This window comes from Equus caballus, chromosome 2 (genome assembly GCF_041296265.1).
Source record: "Equus caballus isolate H_3958 breed thoroughbred chromosome 2, TB-T2T, whole genome shotgun sequence".
Classification (NCBI taxonomy): domain Eukaryota; kingdom Metazoa; phylum Chordata; class Mammalia; order Perissodactyla; family Equidae; genus Equus; species Equus caballus.
In genome coordinates this window covers 36,517,973-36,540,549 of record NC_091685.1, presented here as the reverse complement: position 1 = coordinate 36,540,549, position 22,577 = coordinate 36,517,973, and the positions used below count along the sequence as shown (strand labels likewise).

General features: G+C 56.0%; 1 protein-coding gene and 1 long non-coding RNA gene across 2 annotated transcripts in view; both read right to left on the bottom strand.

Moving 5' to 3' along the window:
* Positions 1-19,352, bottom strand: part of PADI2 (peptidyl arginine deiminase 2) — a 40,908-nt gene extending 21,556 nt beyond the window's left edge. Inside the window, exons 1-3 of the mRNA NM_001163822.2 lie at positions 19,261-19,352; positions 6,804-6,987; positions 5,768-5,840 (exon numbers count right to left, since the gene is read on the bottom strand). Of these exons, the coding sequence (NP_001157294.2) occupies positions 5,768-5,840; positions 6,804-6,987; positions 19,261-19,352 (349 nt within the window). The remainder of the gene's footprint in view (positions 1-5,767; positions 5,841-6,803; positions 6,988-19,260) is intronic.
* On the bottom strand, positions 11,343-12,585 carry LOC138920953 (uncharacterized). The gene is made up of 2 exons (XR_011433046.1): positions 12,425-12,585; positions 11,343-11,892 (listed from the first exon to the last, which is right to left on the bottom strand). It is a non-coding gene; the product is annotated as an uncharacterized lncRNA (long non-coding RNA).
* Positions 19,353-22,577: the final 3,225 nt, after the last annotated feature.

Genomic DNA, 22,577 nt, shown 5'->3' with positions numbered 1-22,577 from the left:
AGAGGATCCAGGGCAGGGTCCCTGCTTATCCTCTTGGGGAAGGGACCTTCAGTACCCCTAGGCCTGCTGTGGGGACAGCCTTCATGGCAACTGTGTGGGGCAGTGAAACGAAGCCAAGATTTAGCATCAGCCAGTTTTGGTTCTCTGCTTACAAGCTGTGTGACTTTGGGCAGGTTAGACAGCCTCTCTGAGCCCCAGTTTCTTTACCTGCAAACTGGGGCCCTTTCCAGTTAGAGGAGTTGTACTAATTGCACAAATAGGCACTACTGACATTTGAGCCGGATACTTGTTTGTTGTGAGGCCGTCCTGTGCACTGTAGGATATTTAGCAGCATCCCTGGTCTCAACCCCCTGGATGCCAGTAACATCCCTGAGAGCAAAACTGCCCCTGAGTTAGAAACTAACAGGGTGGGGCAGGGGAATTGTTGGGAAGGTGATGGGAATGTCCCATAGAATGAGGTGAGCTGGGCCCAGGCCCCTGAACGGCCGGGTGGGCTCCGCCTCATGCTGAGCATGACTTGGACCAAGGTGGGAGCTGGGTGGGAATGAAGGCATTCCTGGTCAGTCCCCTGGGTAGGCACGGCTCTCCCTGGACCAGGTAGGGAGGAGGGTCCTGGCACAGGAAGGGCCCTGGTGTCACCCTTCCCTGGGCAGCTCACTCTGAGACTGGGGATTACATTCAAGTCTTCCCTCTGCCCACAGCCCAATTCCCTCCCAACCCTGAATGAGGTTTTTCTGGGTCTGGAAGGAGGCAGGAGGAAGAAGCTGTAAGGGCGCCTGGCCTTGGGAGAGGCAGCACTCCAGCGTCCCAGCCCCTGCAGCCCTGCTGTCAGCTAGGTGCTGTAGCGCGTAATGATGGAAACGCCTCCCACTGATCCCATTCACCCAGCCAATCTCTGTCGAGCATTTACTGGGTTCTAGGCACCGTGCTGGGCACAGGGACCTCGTGGCGGGCCACTGGGGACAGTGCCTGCTTGCAAGGAGTACCCAGTCCTATGAGATCAACATTGTTGTTCCCATTTTATAGGTAAGCAAACCCAGACTCAGAGATGCCACCTGTCAGGAAATTGGGCTGAAAATCTGGGAGGCTGGTGCAGGATAAGGATTCTAGGGAAAAGTGGCGAAGGCGGAACCACCAGCTGCTGTTAAAGAGGCTGAAGGCTCAGACGGAGGAACAATATTGGTTTTGGCCTCCAGACCTCCACGAAGTTTCCAGCTTCCTGAAGCTCCTCCCTGGGAACCAGCTGCAGACCCAGCCTCCTTAGGAGCCACTCTCTTTGCTTTTCAAGATAACAATCTCTCCTGGTTCTGGTCCACTTTGCCAGCTGCAGAGCATGCATGTTCTCCCTTCAATCATGCCAGGAGGGAGGAGTCACCACCCACCCAGCCGGCCCCACCGACAGATGGGGAAACCAAGGCGCTTAGCAGGGAAGTGACCATGAAGTCCCCAGAGAGTGCAGAGCTGGGCGTGGGCATCACCCTCCCTCTGACTCCAGACCCCTGCCCTTGACTGACCCAGGCTGACCTCCCTCTTGGGCTGTTTCCAAAAGCCAAACCCGCCTTCCAAGACCCACACTTGCTACCCTGAAAGTCATTCTCGGAGGAGCTGGCCACATGCCCATCCTGGCAGCCCTGTGGCCTTTGTCTCTAGGCTGCAAGGTGGCACCACGTCACGGCTCCTGTGGCATGTCCAGGGAAGCAGGGGGTCACAGGAGAGGGATTAGGAAGCACTTTATTGTGCTTTACTTCGTTACGAATTTCTTAAATTTAAAAATTTTATCAATGTGATATTTGCACATAGCATGCACAAAAAATCAAATAGGATCAAAAACAGTTTTTAAGGAAAAACACGCCTCCCCTTCAAGCCCTTGCCCTCACCTGCCAGAAGCAATCTCCCTAATCCTAAATAACATGCCTATTGCTCTTTCTTGATGTGTAAAATTCAGGTAAGTTTCACTGACCTCCCGTCATGCAATTGGGCCTTACTTAACTGGGCTCCCTGATCACCCACCTCCCAACCTTCCATGCGTTTCACGCTCCTCTCTTATGACCATCACTCATCGTCACAGTCAACTCAAACGACCTCCTCTCCTCGCCACCCTCCCTCGGAAACCCCCTCAAGCTCCAAGCCATCCCTGGAGGACTTCTCCCCTTCAAAGCTTCCCCCAGCGTCTCATCTGACTAGATCCCAACAGGATGATCCTGTAGGGATGGAGAACAGGGCTGGCGTGACCTGCCCCAAGCTTCGCCCTCCTGGGAGGCCCTGCCTTCCTGGGGAGGAGCAGGAGGACATCTGTTTCAGGGCCTCTGGGCTCCAGACGACATTTTCCCAGAGGCTCTGCTCTTACTTAGCTCCCGGAATAGCCCCAAGGTGTCAGGTGGCGCCTTGGGTGTGGGGCAGGTTAACGGGAAATGTCACTGGGATTGGGTTCAAAGCAGTCTGCCTGAGACTCTAGACACTGAAGGCTCAGCTTTGACACAGAGGCACAAGGAGTTTGGCTGGCTATGGACAAGGGCAGGGGGCCTGGCCTTCTTGCCCAACCGGGCAGCTTAGGGTGCGGTGGGGAGGAAGGACTCTCCCCCGACAGCCAACTAGGGCAATTATCCTAGGCTCTGGGGAGGGGGTTCAAGGAATGAGGTCCTTAGGTTGATTCAAGAAATTCTCAAAGCTCTGTGTGTGTACCGCTCCCGTTGCCAGATCCACAGCAGAGGGTGAAACTATTCCTTCCTCCCACTTTCCCCCTTAACGGGAGGGCTTTGCAAATCAGCCCTAATTAGCGTCTTGAAGGCCCCAGGGATCCATGAGCTCAAAACTCTCATTTTATAGCTGGGAAAAAGTGAGGTCTAGAGGCTGGCCTCGTGGCGCAGTTGTTAAGTTCGCACGTTCCGCTTCGGTGGCCCGGGGCTTGCTGGTTCGGATCCCAGGTGTGGACCTACATACCACTTGGCAAGCCACGCTGTGACAGGCATCCCACATATACAGTAGAGGAAGATGGATACAGATGTTAGCTCAGGGCCAGTCTTCCTCAGCAAAAAGAGGAAGATTGGCCGCAGATGTTAGCTCAGGGCTAATCTCCCTCAAAAAAGAAAGCAAGGTCTAGACAGGGTGGGCTACTTGTCAAGGTCACATGGCAAGTCCTTGGCAGGACTGGGATGAAGATCCAGGGCCTGATCTGGGCAAGGGCACCGTGGATGTGTTCCCAAATCCCAGGAGGAAGACAATAAGGTTCTTCAACTTCACCCAGGCAGAGAGAAAATGAGACTGTCCAAGAGGAAGGGAGGAAAGAAAAGAGAGCACCCACCCCACACCAGGCTCTTTGCATGCCCCGTCCTGTGAAATCCATGTCAGCACGTGCAAGACTGCACTGTGAACTCCATTTTGCAGATGAGGAAACTGAGGCTCAGAAGGTCAATGGTCACAATGTGGCTGGAGGGGACAGAGCCAGAACTTCGCCTTATTTCTGTTTGCTCTGAAGCCAGGGCTCTTTCTGCTCGGCGGGGGCTCAGGACAGAACCAGGGCCAGATGGACTCGGACACGTCCTTGGGGGTAGCCCTGCCGTGTCGGGATGTTGACGGTCTGCCTGCCTCAGAGGTGCTGCCCCTCACTGATCCCTCAGGACTTGGGGCTCCAGGCCTCCTAGGTTAGATGCCTAAGGGAAGGTAAGACCTGGAGGGGTCAGACGGACCCATGGGTCCCGAGGGAAACCAGATTTTCACCAGGGTCCCTGATGGAACAGGAAACATAAGTTCAGTGGGGTGAGTTTTTATAAAGCTTTACTTCTGCAGTGTAGTTGACTGTCTTTTATTGAGATTATGCCCTGCCTACTTTTCAGATGTTAAAATGATGGTGATAATTGATGGCAAATTATTTTATTAATGTCTTTTCTTTTTGACCAAGCATCAGAATTGTCAGGCTTATTATTTTTTTTTTTTCGGCAGGGGACATTTTGCTGGCCCACGGAACCTAAACGGCTGGGCCTCTTGGCAGTTAAATAAATAATCGTTCAGCGAAAGCACAGCCTCAGAACCTCCGAAGGATGAGCCTGGTCCTTCACGATGGGCGTACGGGGTACTTCTGGGGTCTCGGCCCTGCAGCTCCTCTGAGGCTTCCGCTGAGCCCAGCTTTACGGTCTTGTGGCGGAGAGGAGCGGTCCGGTCCTGCCTCCTCGTGTGCACTATTTTGCTGTCTATCTTAAGTCCGCCTAGCCTTGGTGGACGCCTCAGCAACGGTGTGGTCAGCCCTCTGAGATCACCCTCATCTGACAGGCCGCTGGCACTGCCCTTCCTGCTTATGTCCTCAGGTGTCCCTGTCCCTGTGGGATTAGGTTTCCTCAGGGATGGTCATCTGAGACAACTTGGAGACTCTGTGCGCATGTGAGGGTCACACACGTGCCAGCTCCCAGCTGCAACTCTGGGGCTTTGGTTTCCATCTCCCAAGGCCCCCCGAGGTTGTCTGAGGACCCCACCCCAGGCTGGGCCTCCCCTCAGCGCAGAGAGACGGACAGGGTGACCAGCAACCGAGCCCACTGGGGAGACAGCTATGAGGCAAAGAGCGCTGCTGTCGAGCCTATTTTGGGGCTAAAAGCACAGAGCTGGAGAAGGAGGTGCTGACTTGGGAACTGGCTGTTTTTTGGGGGGAGATCTGAGACCCCTGGAGAATGAGATAACTGAAGTGACTTGGGGTCCCACAGACCACTTCCGGGAGTGTGGTCTCAAGTTTTCATTTGTTTTACTTTTTATGAGCTTTGGTTTTCTCATCTGTAAAATGGAGCCATTCATAGTATCCATCCTCAGCGTAGTTTGCAGGAGCAGATTGAGGTCACGACAGTAAACATCCAGTATTGGAGCCAGGTACACCGTAGGTGCTCAATAATTGTCAGGTGTTCCTCCTCCTCGAAGCACGCAGCACAGTCCTGGACACGGACGAGGTGCTGAACACGTGGGAGACGCCGCTGTCGTTCCTAAAGCATCAGCCCATCATTGACCCTCAATAACTGGTACTTCTCTCCCCCGCCATGTGGCAACTCTGCCAACGCGAAATTAAGGCTGGATGGACAAAAGGGCCCTCTGACATGTCCTCCTCGCTTAAATAGTATATGATTAAAGATTTAAAAAACGTGTAAAAGTAATACCTCAATTGCAGAAGAGTGGAGTCACGGAAGGTTCAAAACACTGCATCCCACGTGCCCTGGTACCCAGGACAGGGGAATGTGGTGCAGATGGAAAGAACCTGGGAGGGGTTCTTTCCTGAGTTCTGAACTCACTGCCACGGAGTGGCTGTGTGACTCTGAATGAGTTCCCTAACCTCTCTGGGCTTCACTGTCCTCATGAGTCAAATGAAGAGCTTGGACCAGGCACATTAAGGATCCAGGCTGCATCTCTGTGCCCCCACGGCTGGGTCTAGGGAGGGCAAGCAGGCTTTGTAGACAGGCCCTTTCTCTCACTAGGAGAGGCAGACTCTTCTCCAGGCTGCAGGGGAGAAGCAGACTTTGCCCTTTCTTGTCTGTGGCCCACAGAGCCTAGGATGGGGATGCTGATGCTGGGCTGGGTTGCTGGAAGAACGGGGCACGTCTCCTCCTGCAGGACATCCCTCCCCAGGACAGAAGGGCCTGGGCACGTGTGGCCTCCCTCCCCAGGCCTGCATTATTTAGAGGTAGCTCGAGTGCCAGGGCTGCAGCATTGAAAACAGCCCAAGTGCCACCGAGAAGGGCAGCAATGCCAGGCCCTGGGGAACAGAGGCACCCAGGCCACTGGCACGCCAACTCACCAATGGCCGTGAGGAAGAGCCCGGCCTGGTCGACGGGGGTATTCTCCTCCTCGTCATAGTAGTTGACGGTGACCTTGGTGGTGAGGCGCATTGGGAGGGAGAGAAGAGCAGAGAACACAGATCACGAGCAGGGAAATCTGAGGGGACCACCCTCCCTGCCTCATACCTCAGGCTGTAAGCCAACTCTCTCCAAACATCCAAACCCTCTCCTCCAGGAAGCACTCCTGGGTTGGCAGGCTGCTTCTCCCAGATTATTCAACTAGATAGGGGACTCCCCTCTTCTCAGACTGCATCCAGGGTGCCGACCACCTACGTGTGCCCCACCCCGTGCATTCTGCTGCCTGCGGGGGGCCCTCACATCTGCCATGGTGTATGCCGAGACCCGCTAAGGAGCCAGGGGGCAGGTCTGAAGTAGTTTTCTTTGGATAATGCTCAGTGCCGTCACTGCCATGGGGCACATGGGGAAATTCCTAGTCAGAGAACCCAGAGAAGTAAGTCTGGTCTCGGCCGCCCCACTCGGGCAAATCACTGTGTTGCTTGGGTGCCCAGCACCCCATCTATACACAGTGAGACCAAGGACATTTGTGGCTGTAACTTCGATCATTTGAATACTCCATCATTCAGCAGCCCACAGTTTTAAGCTTCCATGAAGCCATTATTTCATGGGCTAATGCTGAGCTGACTCATATGGTAGCCACCAGCCACAGGTGGCTTTTGAGCACTTGAAATGTGGCAAGTCCAAACTGAGATGCACTGTAACTGTGAAACGGACACCAGATTTAGACTCGGTATGAAATAAGAACGTACGCTATCTTGTTAACATTTTTTTATATTGATATGTCGAAATGATAATAAATTATTGAAATTAAATCCACCTGCTTCTTTTTGCTCTTTTAATGTGACTCCTACACAACTGACGATGACACGCGTGGCCCACATTCTGTTTCTATCAGACAGCGCTGCTCTAGCCTGGCTGGATTCCAGCGTGACCCCGGTTCCCGCAGCCCTCGGAGGCGGACGTCCCCGGCCATGGTACCTTGTCGCTGCTGGCCTCGGTGCTCGCCTGGCTCATGGTGAGCCGCAGCGTGGTGGTGGGTGAGAGAGGCCAGCGCTGTTTACCGTTGGTGACCACTTCCTCGGCCTGCCCGTCACGCACCACCTCCACCCGCACGCGCGCCGAGTGCTTCAGGCTGAAGGTCTGGGCCCCGGCTGGGGCTGCGCTGTAGGGAGAGAGGAGAGTCGGTCACGGGGGTCCCTGGGGCGGGTGAGGAGATCCTGGAAGGGCAAGGCTGCCAGGGCCCTCCCAGGTCGTCTGGGGGACCCTGAAGGACCCAGCTATACTGCAATCGCCTCGTAGCACAGAGGTACTTGTTAAAAATACAGTTTGCTTGGGCAATCGTGTACCAACTGAGTTAGAATGTTCAAGGGTGGGGCCTGGGGATCTGAATTCTTTTTTTTTTTTGGTACCTGCCTGCCTGTCTTCCTGTCTGTCTGTCTGTCTGTGGGGATCTGAGGCCCAGATGGAGCAATGAATTTGCTCTGAAGGTGGCACTGGGCCTGGAACCCTGTCTCTCAGGCCCGTCCATATCAGAGCTGGAGGCCAGCGGCAGGGCCCAAGCGCTGGGTGTCACAGGGATGGAGGCTGGAACCTGGGTCCTCAAGGAGAAGGGGTGGGCTGGCTTTGTCGTAAAGACACCTCCTTCCTGCCACAACATTCAGGGCTTGGAATTCCTCCCTCTGAGGGTCATTCCTGGGGTTCCGGAGTGGTTTTCTATTGAAAGGGAAATACTTTTGGAATTCTTGAGAAACCACCAAGATCTCAGGGCAGGAAATGAACTGGTTTGATCTCGTTGCTCTGGATTGAGTGTCTGTGTCCCCCAAATTCACCTATTGGAGCCCTAACGTCCGCTGGGACGGTATTTGAAGATGAGGCTTTGAGGAGATAAGTAAGGAAGTCATGAGAGCGAGGTCCTAATCTGATAGGAATGGTCGCCTTCCAAGGAGAGGAAGAGAGAGGGAAATCTCTCTCCATGCAGGGAGGGAGGCCACGTGCGCACACGGCGACAGGGCGGCTGGCTGCAGGCCGGGAAGAGACTCTCCCCAGAACCCAAGCATCCGGCTCCCTGACCTCAGACTTCCAGCCTCCAGAAGTGAGAGAAAGAAATGTCTGCTTTTAAACCACCCAGCCTATGGTATTCTGTTACAGCAGCTGGAGCTGCCTAAGACACCGGCTTCAGGCGGGTAACAGGAAGGACAGAGAGACGGGGGGCAAGGAGCCCAGGCCTGACAGCTTTTACAAGTCCAGCCCCCGGTCTGAAGGTTCCCAAAGGCCAAAGACAGCTCAGAGGATCTAGGTTGGACTCTCATGGGATTTGAGACTAAGACATAGCTACAAGTGTCGGGTGCTCCTGGGTTCCAGAAGCTTCTCCACTACAGTGGGTATCAGAATCATCAGGGAGTGTGTTTAAATCTTCAGATTTTTTTTTTAAGGGTACAGATTTGTGATTCGCATCCCTGGAGAGGCTGGCAGGACTGAGGCGCAGTGGGGGCAGCTGGAGATGCAAACAGTGGCCAGGGTTGAAGGAGAGCAGCGGCTCCCAAAGGTCAGCAGCAGCAGCAGCAACACCTGGAAGGCTCATCTACACAGATGGCCGGGCCCCTCCTCGGAGTTCAGATTCAGGAGGGCTGGAGTGGGGCCTGAGAATGTGCATTTCTACCACGGTTCCAGGAGCTGTTGCTGCTGCCGGTCCAGGGGCTACATTTTGGGAAGCACCAGTCTAAGATGTTCAGCAGTGCAGTCTGGGAGTCAGAGCCCTGGGGTGGCCAAGGCCATGAGTGCGAGTCTGTAGAGGCCGCCAGGCATGCTCTCTCTGACCCAGGCCACAGACTGCGGGGGCTGCTGGCAAACAACACTGGTCTCGGGCACTGGCGGGAGAGAGTGGACACAGGTCTGGCAGCCCATGCCTGGTGCTTGGAAAGGAGCTTGAAAAAGAACTCCAGGGCCACTGTGTTTCTTATCTGTCTGTTGCCTTCTAAAGTCCTCAGCCTATCATGGGGACACGGGGCTGATCTGTGCCTGGACACTTGTTGGTCACAGCCTGCTGCCACTGTCCACATCCATCATTAGAAGTGCATCTAAAAAAACCCCAGGATTGGGGGTACATGTGCAAAAGATGGGGATTCCACCCCAATTTTGCCACTGACTCGCTGAGGGGGTCTTAAGTGTGCACCCTGTACCTTCTGAGTGCCCATGTGCTGACCTACAAAGACACAGGATGACCGCCCACCGCTCCTGTCCCACAGACCCCCTCTCTCATCCCTCATGGGGCAGGGGCTCATTTTGTCTCGTGGTGCTGCTTGGGGTGCCCAGACTCCTCTGTACCTTAAGCCCCGGAGGGCAGGTTCTTGCCTCTTCCACCCCTCCTCCCGCAGAGCCAAGCACAGGGCTGGGCACTCCCAGCCTCGAGGGTGGAGCTGAGCAGGACAAAAGGGAGCCTTTTAGAAGCGCCAGGCAGCATTTCCCAAAGGGAGGTGTGGGTACGCGCGTAAGATGCTTTTAGGTGGCACGTGGATGATTTACGTATTTATTCATGTGTTCTCTTTTTATGGCAATTGATAAGGGCTTGCCGTTTATGGTAATGATATAAGATCTCCAGTTAAAATAAAGTTATAAGAAAAATGTGAGTTGATTTAAAGAAAAACGTTAATAGTATTACAGGTCGAATACGGTTTTGGTAAAAATCACATGAGTCTGGGCAATCGTGGGCTCAGGTCTGGGAAACATCCTGCTAGTGAAAGTCTCAGCTTTGACCATCAACCTGCTGGGTGACCTTGAGCAAGGTGCTTCTCTCCCAGCTTCATCAAGTGACAAATGAGAGGATGGGACCACGTCAGAGTGGAGTTCAGAGAGTGCAGAGGGGGCAGACCCCGGGCCGAGGGGTGGAGAGGAGGCACTGAAAAGCTGGGGATCTCTCTGCTGGGTCCCTGCTCCCCTTTGTAGCCAGAAATCAGATGAAACTGTCATTTCATCTGATTTCATATATTGGGTTTCTGCACACAATTCTATTTAGAAAAAAATGCTTTACAATTTTCAAAGGGTGCGTCGGGTTTAGGACCCGACTCTGACAATCGATGCTGTAAGCGATGCTTCCCGCCACCTTCATTCCTCTGGACCAGTGAGACACTGGAGGAGGCCCCAGAGCCCAGAGGCTGGGGCGGGGTGGGTGGCTAACATTCAGCCGACATCAGAGCTACAGAGCCCCGCACCCTCCCACCACCCTCCCATCAGCCCTGCTCTGAGCTGAGCAAACAGCTATTCTTGGAGCGGCCCTGGCAGAAGCAACAAAGGCGTCCATTGTCCCCTGCAGATCCTGCTGGCTGCCTCCCTCCCCAGGACGAAGCTCTCAGAATCTCCCTAAGAAACCCGAGAGCCTCTGCTAGTACCTCTGTCATCCCCGGAGGCTGTGGGGAGGGGCCCAGGACGGTATTGAGGGAAAGAGAGTGGGGGTGTTGGTGGTGGTCATGAGCTCCTGCTTATGAGAAAGAGGCCAGAGATAGAGTGGGCGGAAGGACGGGCTGCCAGTTCCCGGGACCACGTCTGCTCTGCCCACCACTGTATCCCAGCACTCAGGACATGGCCATACTCAATACACACTTGGGGAATAAATGAATGAGGGAACCCACCCTTCTTGGTTTCCCAAACTGTATTACCAGAGTGATTTTTTCTTTTTTTTAAAGAAGTCAGATCACTTGTCTGCTTGAAAACCTTCAGGGGCTCCTCAGTGGCTATCCATATGGTGAAACCCAAACGCCTTAGCCTGGAGTCCACCCAGAGGCACTTAGCCACTGCATCTCAACTTGACTTTCTAGCCTCTCAACTCCTGCATCGTTCCATCTCACCATGCATTTTGCACATGCTGTTCCTTCTACCTCTCATACTTTTCCCTGACTTCTCTGCCTGGCAACTGTCCATCCCTACTAAGACCCAACTCAGTCGATTTGTCCCTGTGCTGACTTTCCCTTGGGGCAGTTGTCTCCTTGAAGGTAGGGACTGTCCTCTCTTCGTTTCGGCACCTGGCCTGTATAGGCACATGGTAAATATAAATGTTTGCTGCAGGAAGGGCTGGAAGAGGAGGGCTTGCTTATGGGCTTATTCATGCACTCAACACGTATTTATGGAGCACTCTCTACGAGCCAGGCACAGTTCTAGGGTATGGGGTAGATTGGCAAAAAAGACACCATGTTCCCTAGGCCCCTGGAGATGTATTCCAGTGGAAGAGATTGCACAGTTGGATTGCACAGTCAATCGTGAGACTACAGCTGTGATCATTGCTAGAAAGAAGAGGTATGAGGTGCCATGGGGCCCTGATCTGGGAGTCAAGGAAGGCTTCCTGGAGGAAGTGGCATTTGAGCTAAGGTCTAAACTTTACACTCTAAAGGACAGATGTGAATTAATCTGACCGTGGTTCTTAAATTTGAGTGTGCACCAGCATCCCCTGGAGGACCCATCAAAACTCAGGTGGTTGGTCCACCCCCGAGCTTCTCATTCAGCTGGGCCCGGGCCTGAGAAACTGAATTTCTTTCTTTTCCCTCCAACTTTATTGAGGAAAAATTGACAAAAATAATTGCATACATTCAAAGTGCACAGCATGAGGATTTGATACACATCGTGGAATGAAAATCTGTGTTGCTAACAGGCTCCCAGGCAGTGCAGCTGCTGCCGGTCCAGGGGCCACAGTTTGGGAAGCACTGAATTGGGCAGAGCGAGGAGGGGAGGAGGAGCAGGCGTTTCCAAGCAGCCAGGACGGTTTGCGTGGTGGCCCGAGGTGGACGTTAGCCCAGCATGCTCAAGAAACTGGAGGAGGTCAGTGCGGCTGCAGTTTGCGAGCAAGGGGGAGGGAGAGTGTCGGGAGGAGAGGATCTAGACGACGGTGAGGGGCTGGCCTTTCTCCTGAGAGCAGTGGAGGCTTCCAAGCAGGGGATGGCATGGTCATTTTTGCGCTGTGACATATCACCCAGGGTGCAGGGTGGGGAACAGATTTCAGGACAGCAATAATGGGAGTGGGGACCTGCAAGAAGGTGACTGCAGCTGTCCAGGATGACGGCGGTCTGGGACCAGGTGCTGGCTGTGGAAACGGAGAGAAATGGCTGGTCGGTGGGTGCCACACAAAGGAACTTAGAGCAAGACTGGAAAGCAGTGTCAGATACAGAAGACGGATGTTTACTGAGCCCAACCCAAGGGAATTCTGCGTTTTGCCACTTAACATCACAAAATTGTGCCCAGCCCCACAAATGCTGGATGGCCTCTGGGGAGCCACTCGGCATTTCTGGTCTTCACTCATTCGGTGGGCAGTGTCACCAGCTTGGCCTCTCAGGGCTGGGGCGACTCACTCAGCCCCAGACTCAAGGGCGTGGTGTGCCTGCTCCCAGCTGGCACCTGGCTCTCTGAACTAATCCACCAGCCCTGAGCCTTGTTAACACCAGCCGGGGCTCACTCCCACAGTGACCCCGGCTCCTGGCAGACTGGGCGCGACATCCTGCCCTCGGGTCTTTGCAGAAGTCTGAGGTGGGGGGGGGACGTGGGTGCCAGCCTGGCATGCACCCCATGGCGAGCACCCACAAGGAGAGGGACCAGGGCAGGCAGGCAAGGCCTCACACCTGGCATGGTGGTGGCTGGAGCCCCGAGCGGGTAGCTGCCCTGGACAGGGATCGAGCGAAGGCAAATCGTGACGTCTGTCTTCAGCCAGACTCCTCCACCTGGTACCTCAGCAGTCTCTCTCACTAGGCACTGGTGCCTCCAGCTGCCCCAGGGCCTCTCCCTAGGGAAAAAACAACCTAATCTATCGTCGCTCCCTCCCCAGACACCCTCAGAGACTCCCCACTGCCTACAGAAGCAAGTGCATCATCTGAGCCTGGCATTCAAAGCCCTCATTTGAGCTCATCAACTCTCTAGCCTTACACATCAGGCCACGGAAACTACGCCCTTTCTGCCCCCCGTGTGTCCCAACTTTCCTGCCATGTACCTTTGCCCCTGTGTGGCATGTCTTGGTCACACTGTGAACTCTTATCCACCCTTCAGGATCCAGCTTGGTTGCCACCTCCTCCAGGAAGTCCTCCCTAATCTCATCAGCCAGGACTCATCTCTCCCTCCCTTTGCTGGTGCCTCAAACAACACTTAATGAATGTTGTTCAACGTTTCTCTCCCATGAGCATTATCATCTCTCTGAGGCTGTGTCTCCTTATTATTTGTTTTAACAATATTATAGTAAACCCAATACCTATTCACGATAACTACGAACTGAGTATTTATTATATGCCGGGCCTTGTTCCAAGCCCTTGGCCCACATGATCTCAGTCCATCCTTTCGACAGCCCCAGGAAGCCTGTATTAATGTCATCCCATTTTACAGACAAGCACGCTGAGGCCCATGGAGGGAGCACTTGCTCTGTCTCAGGGACGGTGATGGCAGAGTGCGAGCTAAGCCCTCCGGGCTCTGGGCCTGGCTGCTCCCTTCCTGGGAGAGGATCCGTAAGTCATAGTCCCCCATGAAGGTCCTCCAGGTTGGGACGGCTGGTGGGGGCGGGGCAGTGTCAGGCCCAGCTCAGGAGAGCACCACATGAGAAGCCCTTAGGAACCTTTTGAGCCCCCTACTTATTTTTCAGGTTGGGGTCAGAGGCCCAGAGAGGAGACGCAAAGGCTGGCTTCCTGCCCTGGACTCCTGGGTGAGAGACCGAGATAAGCAGGCTTAAGCTATCAAAGCACCTGGGCACGGGGTCGGGCACAGCTGGGTAGGACAGAGCTGCCTCCGAAAACCGCCTCCTCTAGAGCTGAGTAGGTGTGCCTATCCTGTGGGCCGGGCACCGGGGCGAGCCTGCTACTGTGCTCCCCTCCCGACTCATGGCCAGAGAGCAGGAAGGGGAGGCCCCACGGACCCCAGCTGTGCAGGGGGCAGTGGGCTCGACACACGGGGGCCAGGTCCCTTCCAGAACCCTCCCATCCCCCAGGAACCAGCTTGAAACCAGAGCTCTGGAGCAGCTCCTGGCAGGGTCTCCCATGTAGGGTTGAGGGCATTGGATGCTGTTCTGGTTTATGGGTCCACCTGACGCAGCCTGAATTCCTCCTCCCTTCATTCTCTCAGGAGCAAATGCTGCTCTGGCCAAGCTCGGCCACAAGCCCTTGACCTTCCACCAGCCCATCCAACAGTGCCTGCTCCTTGAGGCTGGGGTGGAGAGCTCAGCCCAACGATACGCCAGTCCACATGCATCACTGGCCACTCCATTCATTCACTCACTCAACCAAGGAGCCCTTCAGTGACTGGAGGGTGGGAGGGCATGGGAACAAGGAAAGCCGGGAGCGTGGAGCAGGACACACCGAAAACAAGATCGCAGAAGGAGAGCGCGGGTAGGGGCCTGCGCTCTGCCCCTCGCCATTTCCCAGCTGTGTCATCCTGGACAAACATCCCTTACCTCAGTTTCCCCAACAGTAAAAGGGGGTCAATAACAGTACCCAACTCATAAAATTGTTATCAAGTTTAGACACATGTAAACTATTAAATACAAGTGAGATGAGCATGCAAGGGGCTAAGAAGCCTGTTTGGTACGGAAAAGTGTTCAGTAAATGGTAGACAGTAATGTTCGGTAAATAACAAGATTTGCAAAGAACGAAAAACAGTAACGAGGTAGAGAGGGCTTGGGGCTCAGGGCAGGGCACCACGAAATGAGCGTGGTCAAGAAAGCTGCCTGGAGGAGGTGACATTTGAGCTGAGACCTAAGGGATGAAATGTCAGGCTTGCAGAGGCCTGCAGTGGGAATGAGCTAGGTGCCTTCAGGGGCTAACAGCATCCACAAAGCCAATGCACCAGGGGGAGTGCGTGTGGGGGAGTCGGCAGGAGATGGGACGTGGGAGGCGGCGCCCGGCACTCTATGAGAAGGGGAGATCACGGCGCCCCAAGTCCCCATCACTTCAAACTGGATCACAGATCCTCCCTGGCCTTTGTGCTAAGGATACTTTCTAAAACCCTCACACCAACCAAGAGAAGAGAATGGAGGGCGTGAGATGGGGATGAATTCAGATTCTCCAGGCTCTTCCCAGGGCAGGATGCACATCTGCAGTCTTCTCTGTTTTCCTAGCATTTCACTGTGCTGACGTCTAGGAACCCCTGCACTGGTCGCCCCCCCCCCGCCATCTTCTGCCAGAGGGTGATGGGCAAGGGCCTGCCGGGAAAATGGCTGGTCAGCTTCTGCCTTGGTGTACCCCGGGGAAGGGGGCAGGGGATCACCCCCACCTCCCGCCTCGTGGTTCATCATGAGGTCGGATGTAACCAGGAGACTGCTCAGCAGAGGCAAGAGACAACTGTTAACATCACCTGTGCCCCGAAGCTCCTGCAGACCTCAGGATACGGATCCTCACCTCTCTCCACCAGGGAGAAGCAGACACCTGCCCAGTCGAGAACTCCCAGCTCTCTGGACAGAGGCGTAAAGTGAGGAGGGACGGGAGAAGCTGACTCCAGGGCCTGGTTTATGGGTCAGTGGGAGAGCTGGGCGTACGACCCCTCTACTACTTTACTCCAAGGCTCCTTCTCCACCCCCTCCAGACTCAGGGGCGTCCCTGGCTCCAGTGCAGGGAGAACATCCCTCACCACAGGTGGGTGGGGAGCGTGAGAGTGACCTGGGCATGCCACTCACTCCAGCCCTCTCTCCAACTTCAAGCCACAATCGGATGGGGCCCCAAGCCAGCCCCAGCGAAGAAGTGGCTGCCAGCTAAAGGGACCATGGGGGAGATTGTGTGGACAAGGCAGACGTGTGCCACACCTAAGACAAGTGCATTTGGGAGTCGTTGAAGGAAACAGCGAGTATCTTGACCAACTACTAGAAAATAAATCTCCAGAAAAAAAATCCTACTTCCTTCCTCCTGTGCATCTACTCAGCCTGCTGGAGATGAGCACTCAGAACACGGCTGGGCCAGGCCATCCATCCCCACAGGGCCGGTTGTGCTGCGAGGGGGGGTGGACCACAGGGTCTGCTGAGGAACGGGGCAGGCAAGACCCCCGCTGTGTGTCTGGAGGAGAAGGAAGCTGTGTGTGTGTATCTCAGGAAAGGGGGCCCAGAGCCCTTGGGAAGGGGGCTGGCCGGGTGTTGAGGCCTGTTCACTCACCTCACCTCATGGCTTAGGAATGAGGGGTCAAGACACCCTTCCCTAACTGACTGGGCACAGAGTCCACCAGGCCTTGTCCCTTGGGGTCTCCTCAAGGAGGAGCTCGAGGGGCTTGAGTCAGGACCCGTGTTGGGGTTTGGAAGGACTCAGTGGGAAGTGGAAGGTCGAATGTGGGTGAGTGAAGTCTCCAGGGGCAGTGGGCTCGTGGCCCGGATGGAGGGTGGAAGGGACACAGGCTGAGAGGGTCATCCATTTGAACCTCATCATTTTAGGGTCACACAGGATGGAGTGAAGGTTAAGAGCATGAGTTCTGAGTCAGACAGACCTGCACCTGAGTCCTGTGTGACATCGGGCAAATGGCTTTACCTCTCTGAGCCTCACTTCTCTCATCGACAAAACAGGATGACCCCAGCATGACCTCCAAGGTCTGTGGGGAGGAGAGAGGAGATAACGCATTTGGTCCATAAGAGCTCACCAATATCTCCGGCTGTTGTTCATACTGACAGCAGCTCTCACCACTACAGATATCAGGAGTGACAAGAGCAGCAACAGCCCAGCCTCCTTAGTTCCAGAAGAGGCTTTCTTCCACTAGAGCAGCGGTTCTCAACTGGAGGTGATTTTGTCTTCCTGCCAGGGGACTGCTGGCATTGTCCAGAGATATTTCTGGTTGTCACAATTGGGGGGTTGCTACTGGCATCCAGGGGTTAGAAGCCACAGATGCTGCTCAATACCCTACAATGTACGGGACAGCTCCTATAACAATTATCTGGCCCCAAATGCGACAGTGCCAGGTTAAGAACCTCTGCTCTAGACCTGTGCTGTTCAGGACAGTGGCCAGCAGCTACCTGTGGCTATTGAGCACCTGAAATGCACTTGGCCACACTGAGATGTGCCGTAAGCATAAAATACACATTGAATTTCAAGGAGAATGAACAAGAAAACATAAATTGTCTCATTAATAACTTTTATACTGGGGCTGGCCCCACGGCTGAGTGGTTAAGTTCGCATGCTCGGCTTTGGTGGCCCAGGGTTTCGCCGGTTCGGATCCCAGGCACGGACCTAGCACTGCTCATCAGGCCACACTGAGGTGGGGTCCCACATAGCACAACCAGAAGGACCTACAACTAGAATATACAACTATGTCCCGGGGGGTTTTGGGGAGAAGAAGAAGAAGGAAAAAAAAAGAAGACTGGCAACAGATGTTAGCTCAGGTGCCAATCTTTAAAAAAAAGTAATTTTTAGATTGATTACATATTGAAATAATATTTTGGATAGATTGGGTTAAATGAAATATATCATTAAAATTAATTTCACCTGTTTAACTTAAAAAAAAATGTGGCTACTAGGAAATGAAAGGTTCCACGTGAGGCTCTCTCTGCGGCTTGCATTCTCCCTCTGTTGCACGGTGCTGGTCTAGACCGGGCTGCCTCTCTTGTTGGGGGAGAGTCTTAAGTGAAGTGCAGGTGGTGGCTGTGGGTCGTTGTGGCTGTGGCTGGTTTCTTGAGAGAGGACCAAGGGGACTGTCACATCTCCGGTCCCTGCCAGAGGGAGGAAGAGTCCCCACTCCCTGCCCCCGCTCTCGCAGGGCCTCTCTCTGCCGGGACAGAGGGAGGGCAGGGGGCCTGAGCATGGCCCCCTTCCTTACTCCCCCCCACCAGCTGGAGCCACCGTGCCAGCCTTTCAGGCTGTGCCCATGTGAACAAACAGGCGGCTATGGTGACAGCTGAAGCCTGGAGACCTGAGTGCCCTGGCTCCCAGCCCACTTCTTGGCCCAGTTTAGGACTGGGGGTGGGGAAGGGAGGGGCACCCTCCCAGGTCACTGAGGCCTGGACCACACTCCACTGCTGTGTTATGATCCTCAGAAATCACCCCTGGGGTTTCCATGTGGACAACTGAGGCCAGGGGCAGATGAGGGGAGAGGGGCCCTGGTCTGCACGGGCCCTTTGCCCTTGGGGGAAGGAGGCTGGGGCTTGATGGCATCAGCACAGCCAGGGCCTGCTGAGGATGTGGCAGGAGACTGGCTGGACGGGATTGCCAGGGCCACTGGAGGTGGCAGAGAGACTAGGCTGGGGACTGTGTGTAGAAAGGTGGGCTGGGGAGGGTGTGTAGGAAGACAGAGGGATGGGATTTGGTGGGGTCCTGGGGGAGGCAGGGCCCTTCAGATGACAGAATGATTTGGGAGCACTAAGCCACATTGGCACCTCCAGCTCAGCTCAAGGCACAGAGAGGTTAGGGGACCCACTGGAGGTTATCAGCACAGGGTCCCACCTAAGAGTTCTGCATGCTCCCTCCTCTCAGCACTGACCCTCCCACCCCAGCCACGGGGACATTTCGAATGCTGGGAAGAGAGGGCGCTCATCCTGCCCTGCACCCTCCATGCCTTCATTCACACCAGCTGCACCTTCACGTGGCCGCCACACACACCACAGGGAGATGGGTCACCAGACTCGGCTGCTTCCTGGGGGCTGGGAGTAGTGGTGGGGCCCTCACCTCAATTTCCCCACGCCACATCCTGCTGTCATAGAAATCCTGCACCCCACCAAAGTTTGTGGACTGGAGAAGAGGAGGAGGGGACAGGGTCCTGGATCTGGGGCACCCTTCTGACAAAGACCCCACCCCCGCACACTCAGCTGGCTGGAACAAGGTCCCTTCCTGACGCCAGGGTGAAGTCAGGGGAAAGCATTTGGGGACGTGGAGCTCATGGCCAGTGCCTGGGGACAGGCAACCACCAGCAGCCCCCACAGGGTGAAATCCGAGCCTGAGCAACCCCTAGGGCCAGGTTCTGCTCGGGCCAGCTCCCCTCTGGCCCTGCCCCAGCCCCCAGCACATCCTGGAGGAAGCTCAGCTGATCTGGGAGTGGGGCAAGGGGCTGGGCTGAGGTGGGTGCTGAGCCAGGAGGCTTTGAGGGGAGGGCAAGAGGGAGGAGAAGGGAGGTGCTGAGGGGAAAGCGGAGAAGTGAAAGCGGAGCGGATAGCGGGGAAGCTGGGGCGGTGCTGAGGCGCCCTGGGAGAGGGGCTGGCGAGGCTCAGGCGGTGGGAAGAGGGAGGCGCAGGGGAGGGAAGCTGGAAAGGGGTAGTGATGGAGCCGGGGCTGTGTCAGGGTGTGTGGGAGAGCGTCAGGATTTCGGGGAGGCTGGCACAAGCTCTGGGGGCTGTCAGGTTTCTGGGTGAGGTTCTTAAGACTTCTGGGCGCGGCGGGCTCGGGATGAGGGGCAACCCGAGCTGGAGGAAGGCTGTCCGCGTTCCCGAGTCCCGAGAGGGTCTCGGGATTTCTGGGGCCGAGATCTCGGGCTGAGCAGGGGTGAGAGGGGGGACTCGGCCCGGCGCGGTGGCCCCGCTCACCTGTAGACATCGGTCCAGAGGTAGGTGCCCAGCACGTACACGGCCTCCACGCGGCTTCCGTACTGCAGCCGCACCGTCCGCTCGTGCAGCATCTTCCCCGCAGCGCCCGGCCCCGCGCCCGTCCGCGCTCGTCGAGGTCCGCCGGGAGCACCTGTCGCAGGTGAGTCTGCTCCAGCAGCCCCTGACCGCCGGGGCCGGCGCTCTGACTTATCCTGCAATCGGTGGGCGGGGACTGCCCGCCCATCTCCTCTCGCAGTGGGCTGCGGGCCCGTCCGTCAAGCGTGGCCACGCCCTCCACACTCTTCCCCGCCCCACTGTGGTCCGGGTGAGGTCGGCAGTTGCCAATTTCTCCCTTGCAAGCTTGGTTTGCTCCATTCATTCAACATACTTTCAGTGGGCTCCTAGCTGCCAGGCGCCAGGACACAGGGCCAGTCTCCCCTCCAGGCGCCCCCAGTCTTGCGGGGCAAATAATGCACACGTGGAGCTGCCATAGGGCCGACGACCGGAGGTGGTTGGAGCCCAGAGGAAGTGGGTGCCCTAACCCAGCCTGGGGTCCGGGACCTGAGCCTTCTTAAAGGAGGTTTTTGCAAACTTAGGGGAAGGGAGGAGAGGGAGCCGCTTGAGCAAAGCCAGGAAGCCAGACACAGCCTGACATCCCCCTCCGCCCGCCAACAATCAGATCAGTATCACTAGAGGGAAAATGGGGAGAGGGGTGGCAGGGGGAGCCCAGCAGCCTACAGGGCCAGAATGCTAAGCCGAGGCATGGGTGGATGGGTGATGGGAGCCTTGGCATAGCTTCCTCAGCGAGGAGTGGTCAGGTGTGGAAGCAAAATGGGCCCTTCTGGCTGCCCCAGATGGAGGTGTCCCTGGGGAGGGTTGATGAAGACCCAGCTGGGGCTGCCTGAGAGAGCTGGAGAGGAGAGGATTGGTCTGACCAGTGTTTGTGGACTCAAATATTGATGTTCCAGTGGAGAGACAAGGAGGGGCCCCAGTTCTGGCCTGGGCGGCTGGGCAAAGGAGGCTGTCACTGCAGAGGTCAGCTTGTGTGTGTGGAGGCTGAGGTGTAGGACGACATCCAGTGAGGGCCCGCACCAGCCCCCACCCCACCCCAGACCCCGCCAGCTCTGAAACCAAGGCAGGGCCTGTTCAGATAATCCAGCCTTGTAGGAGTAAGTGGTCCTTGGTAGACAGGACAGGAAGTGGCGGGTGAGTGGGTGGAGGTTATAGGAAGGCCAGGGCAGGCTGGAGGGGTGCATGTTTGAGAGGGGATAGGGCTTCTGGGGGATGGGAGCCCTGGCAGGGGTTGCACCTGAATAAGAGGGTCAAGGTTGACAAGTGCCCAGAGCTGAGACACACCCCGCCCGCTGGCCCCAGTGGCCTCCTCGAGGGGCCCAAATTAGGAGAGAGTGAAGAACCCAGCCGCCCCTGGGTAGCCGGGATCTTCGAGGAATGTAGGGTGGAAGGGGAAAGGCCTGAGTTGCGCAGGGGTCATCTGCCCCCAGGGGTGCACCGACCCAGGGAGATGCTGGTAACTTGTGATGGGCCCCTGGTGGCCGCTGAGTGCATCATGCAATCGGGAGACAGCTTGAGGCTGGCCACCTGCCAAAGAAGAAAAAAACTTGTCCAGCTTGGAGCTGACTGTGAGACCCCCGTGGTGGGCTCTGGGTGGCCCCTACTGGAGTGAATTTTGAGCCCCTACTATGTGGCAGATACCGGGCATATGCCACGGTTCCCACTTTCCTGGGGATCCGAGAGCACGACACCCTCATTTCACCCCCGGGGAAACTGGGGCCCAGAGTGGGGGGAGGAAGCCTGCACCCCCACTGCGGCCGGCCGGGGCAGGTCACAGCAGGAGCAGGGCAGGGGTGACGTCAGGCAGAAGGCAGTGATTGTCAGGACAGAAGGACTAACCGCAGGCCCTTCCTGCCTTCTCTCTGCGTGCCAGGTGCTGCTCCAGCGGCCCTTTCATGTATTAGAATGAGGTCACTACACCCTCCCAGTAACCCCACCATTTCACAGATGACGAAAGTGAGCTGCAGAAAGGTTGAAGAATTTGCCCCCCGTCTCATAGCTCCCAAGAGTGGCAGAGCCAGGATAGAAACTGGTACGGTCATGGGGTGACACGGTCAAGTGCGTAAGAGCAGAGGAGGAATGTGGTCTCTTAACTGGGAGACCAGGAAACCTGACTTCGTGGAGCCTTGGACAATTCACCCTGCCATTCGGAGCCTCACCGTCCTTGTCCGTCAACGCGCTGACCTCTCAGCATAGATGGGAGGATGACATTAAGTGAGACCATGTGTGCAAAGCACTAGCACGAGTGTCTGGCACAAGGCGAGCGCTCAAGAAATTGAAACTCGTCTCCTTAAAAAATCCCACCCAGACCCGCTGACCCACGCTCGGGGCTCCTGCCCCTGGATCGGGGCCTGTGATGCTGGGCCACAGCGCCAGGTTGGTGTGACAGGGCCTCCGGGTGCCCGAGGGTTTAAAATAGCTGAAGTGGTCACAGCTGTTGGTGGATTCCGGGCCGGAGGTCTCATGCACCACGGCTGCTCCCACGGCTCCCCTGGGGCCCGGAAGAGCCATCTCATTGTGTCTTTTAGGGAATGCCAGCCAAGGGCAGGATCAGCTCAGGCCAGTTCCAGGCACTGATGGCACCTCACAGCCCAACTCTGGCTCCTGCTAGGCATGTGGCCAGAGAACCTGGGCTGGGAGGGACTCCTCGGAGCTGTTCCCCACGATGATCATTTACTGGGGGTCTCTGTGCTAGGCCTTGGGGGAGCCCAGTGAGTGACTCAGACATCTCATGGGCCTGCCTTGAGGAGACTGACAGCTTGCTGAGGGCATCATACAGGCAAGAATTTAAAAGGAAAGAAATGCATAAGTAATACCTGATCATTGTAAAAAAGATTAAAAAAACATGATCACCCCGTGAGCCTGGGACCAGAGAAGACCACTGTTAACATTTCTGAGCATGCTCTCGCAGGGCCTGCCCAGAGGCTGTCCCCTGCAGCTGTGGGTGACAGTGCTTACTGGGCCCGGAGGCTGTGCCAGGAGACGTTTTAAGGGCTTCGCAGCTCTTAGCTCATGTAATCCTCCCAACAACCCCATGAGATGGGAGCTATTATTATCCTCCACTAGACAGAGGCACCAACCGGCCTGGTGGGGAAGCCCGCATGGCCTTTGGACTTGGCAAACCTGGGGTGGAGTCCCGCTCTGCCCCTCACTAGCTGGGTGCCTCTCTGGGCCTCAGCCTCTTCCTCTGTATGGGGGATCCAGGGGTACCCAGCCCATGGGGTTGTAAGGAGGAATGCAATGAC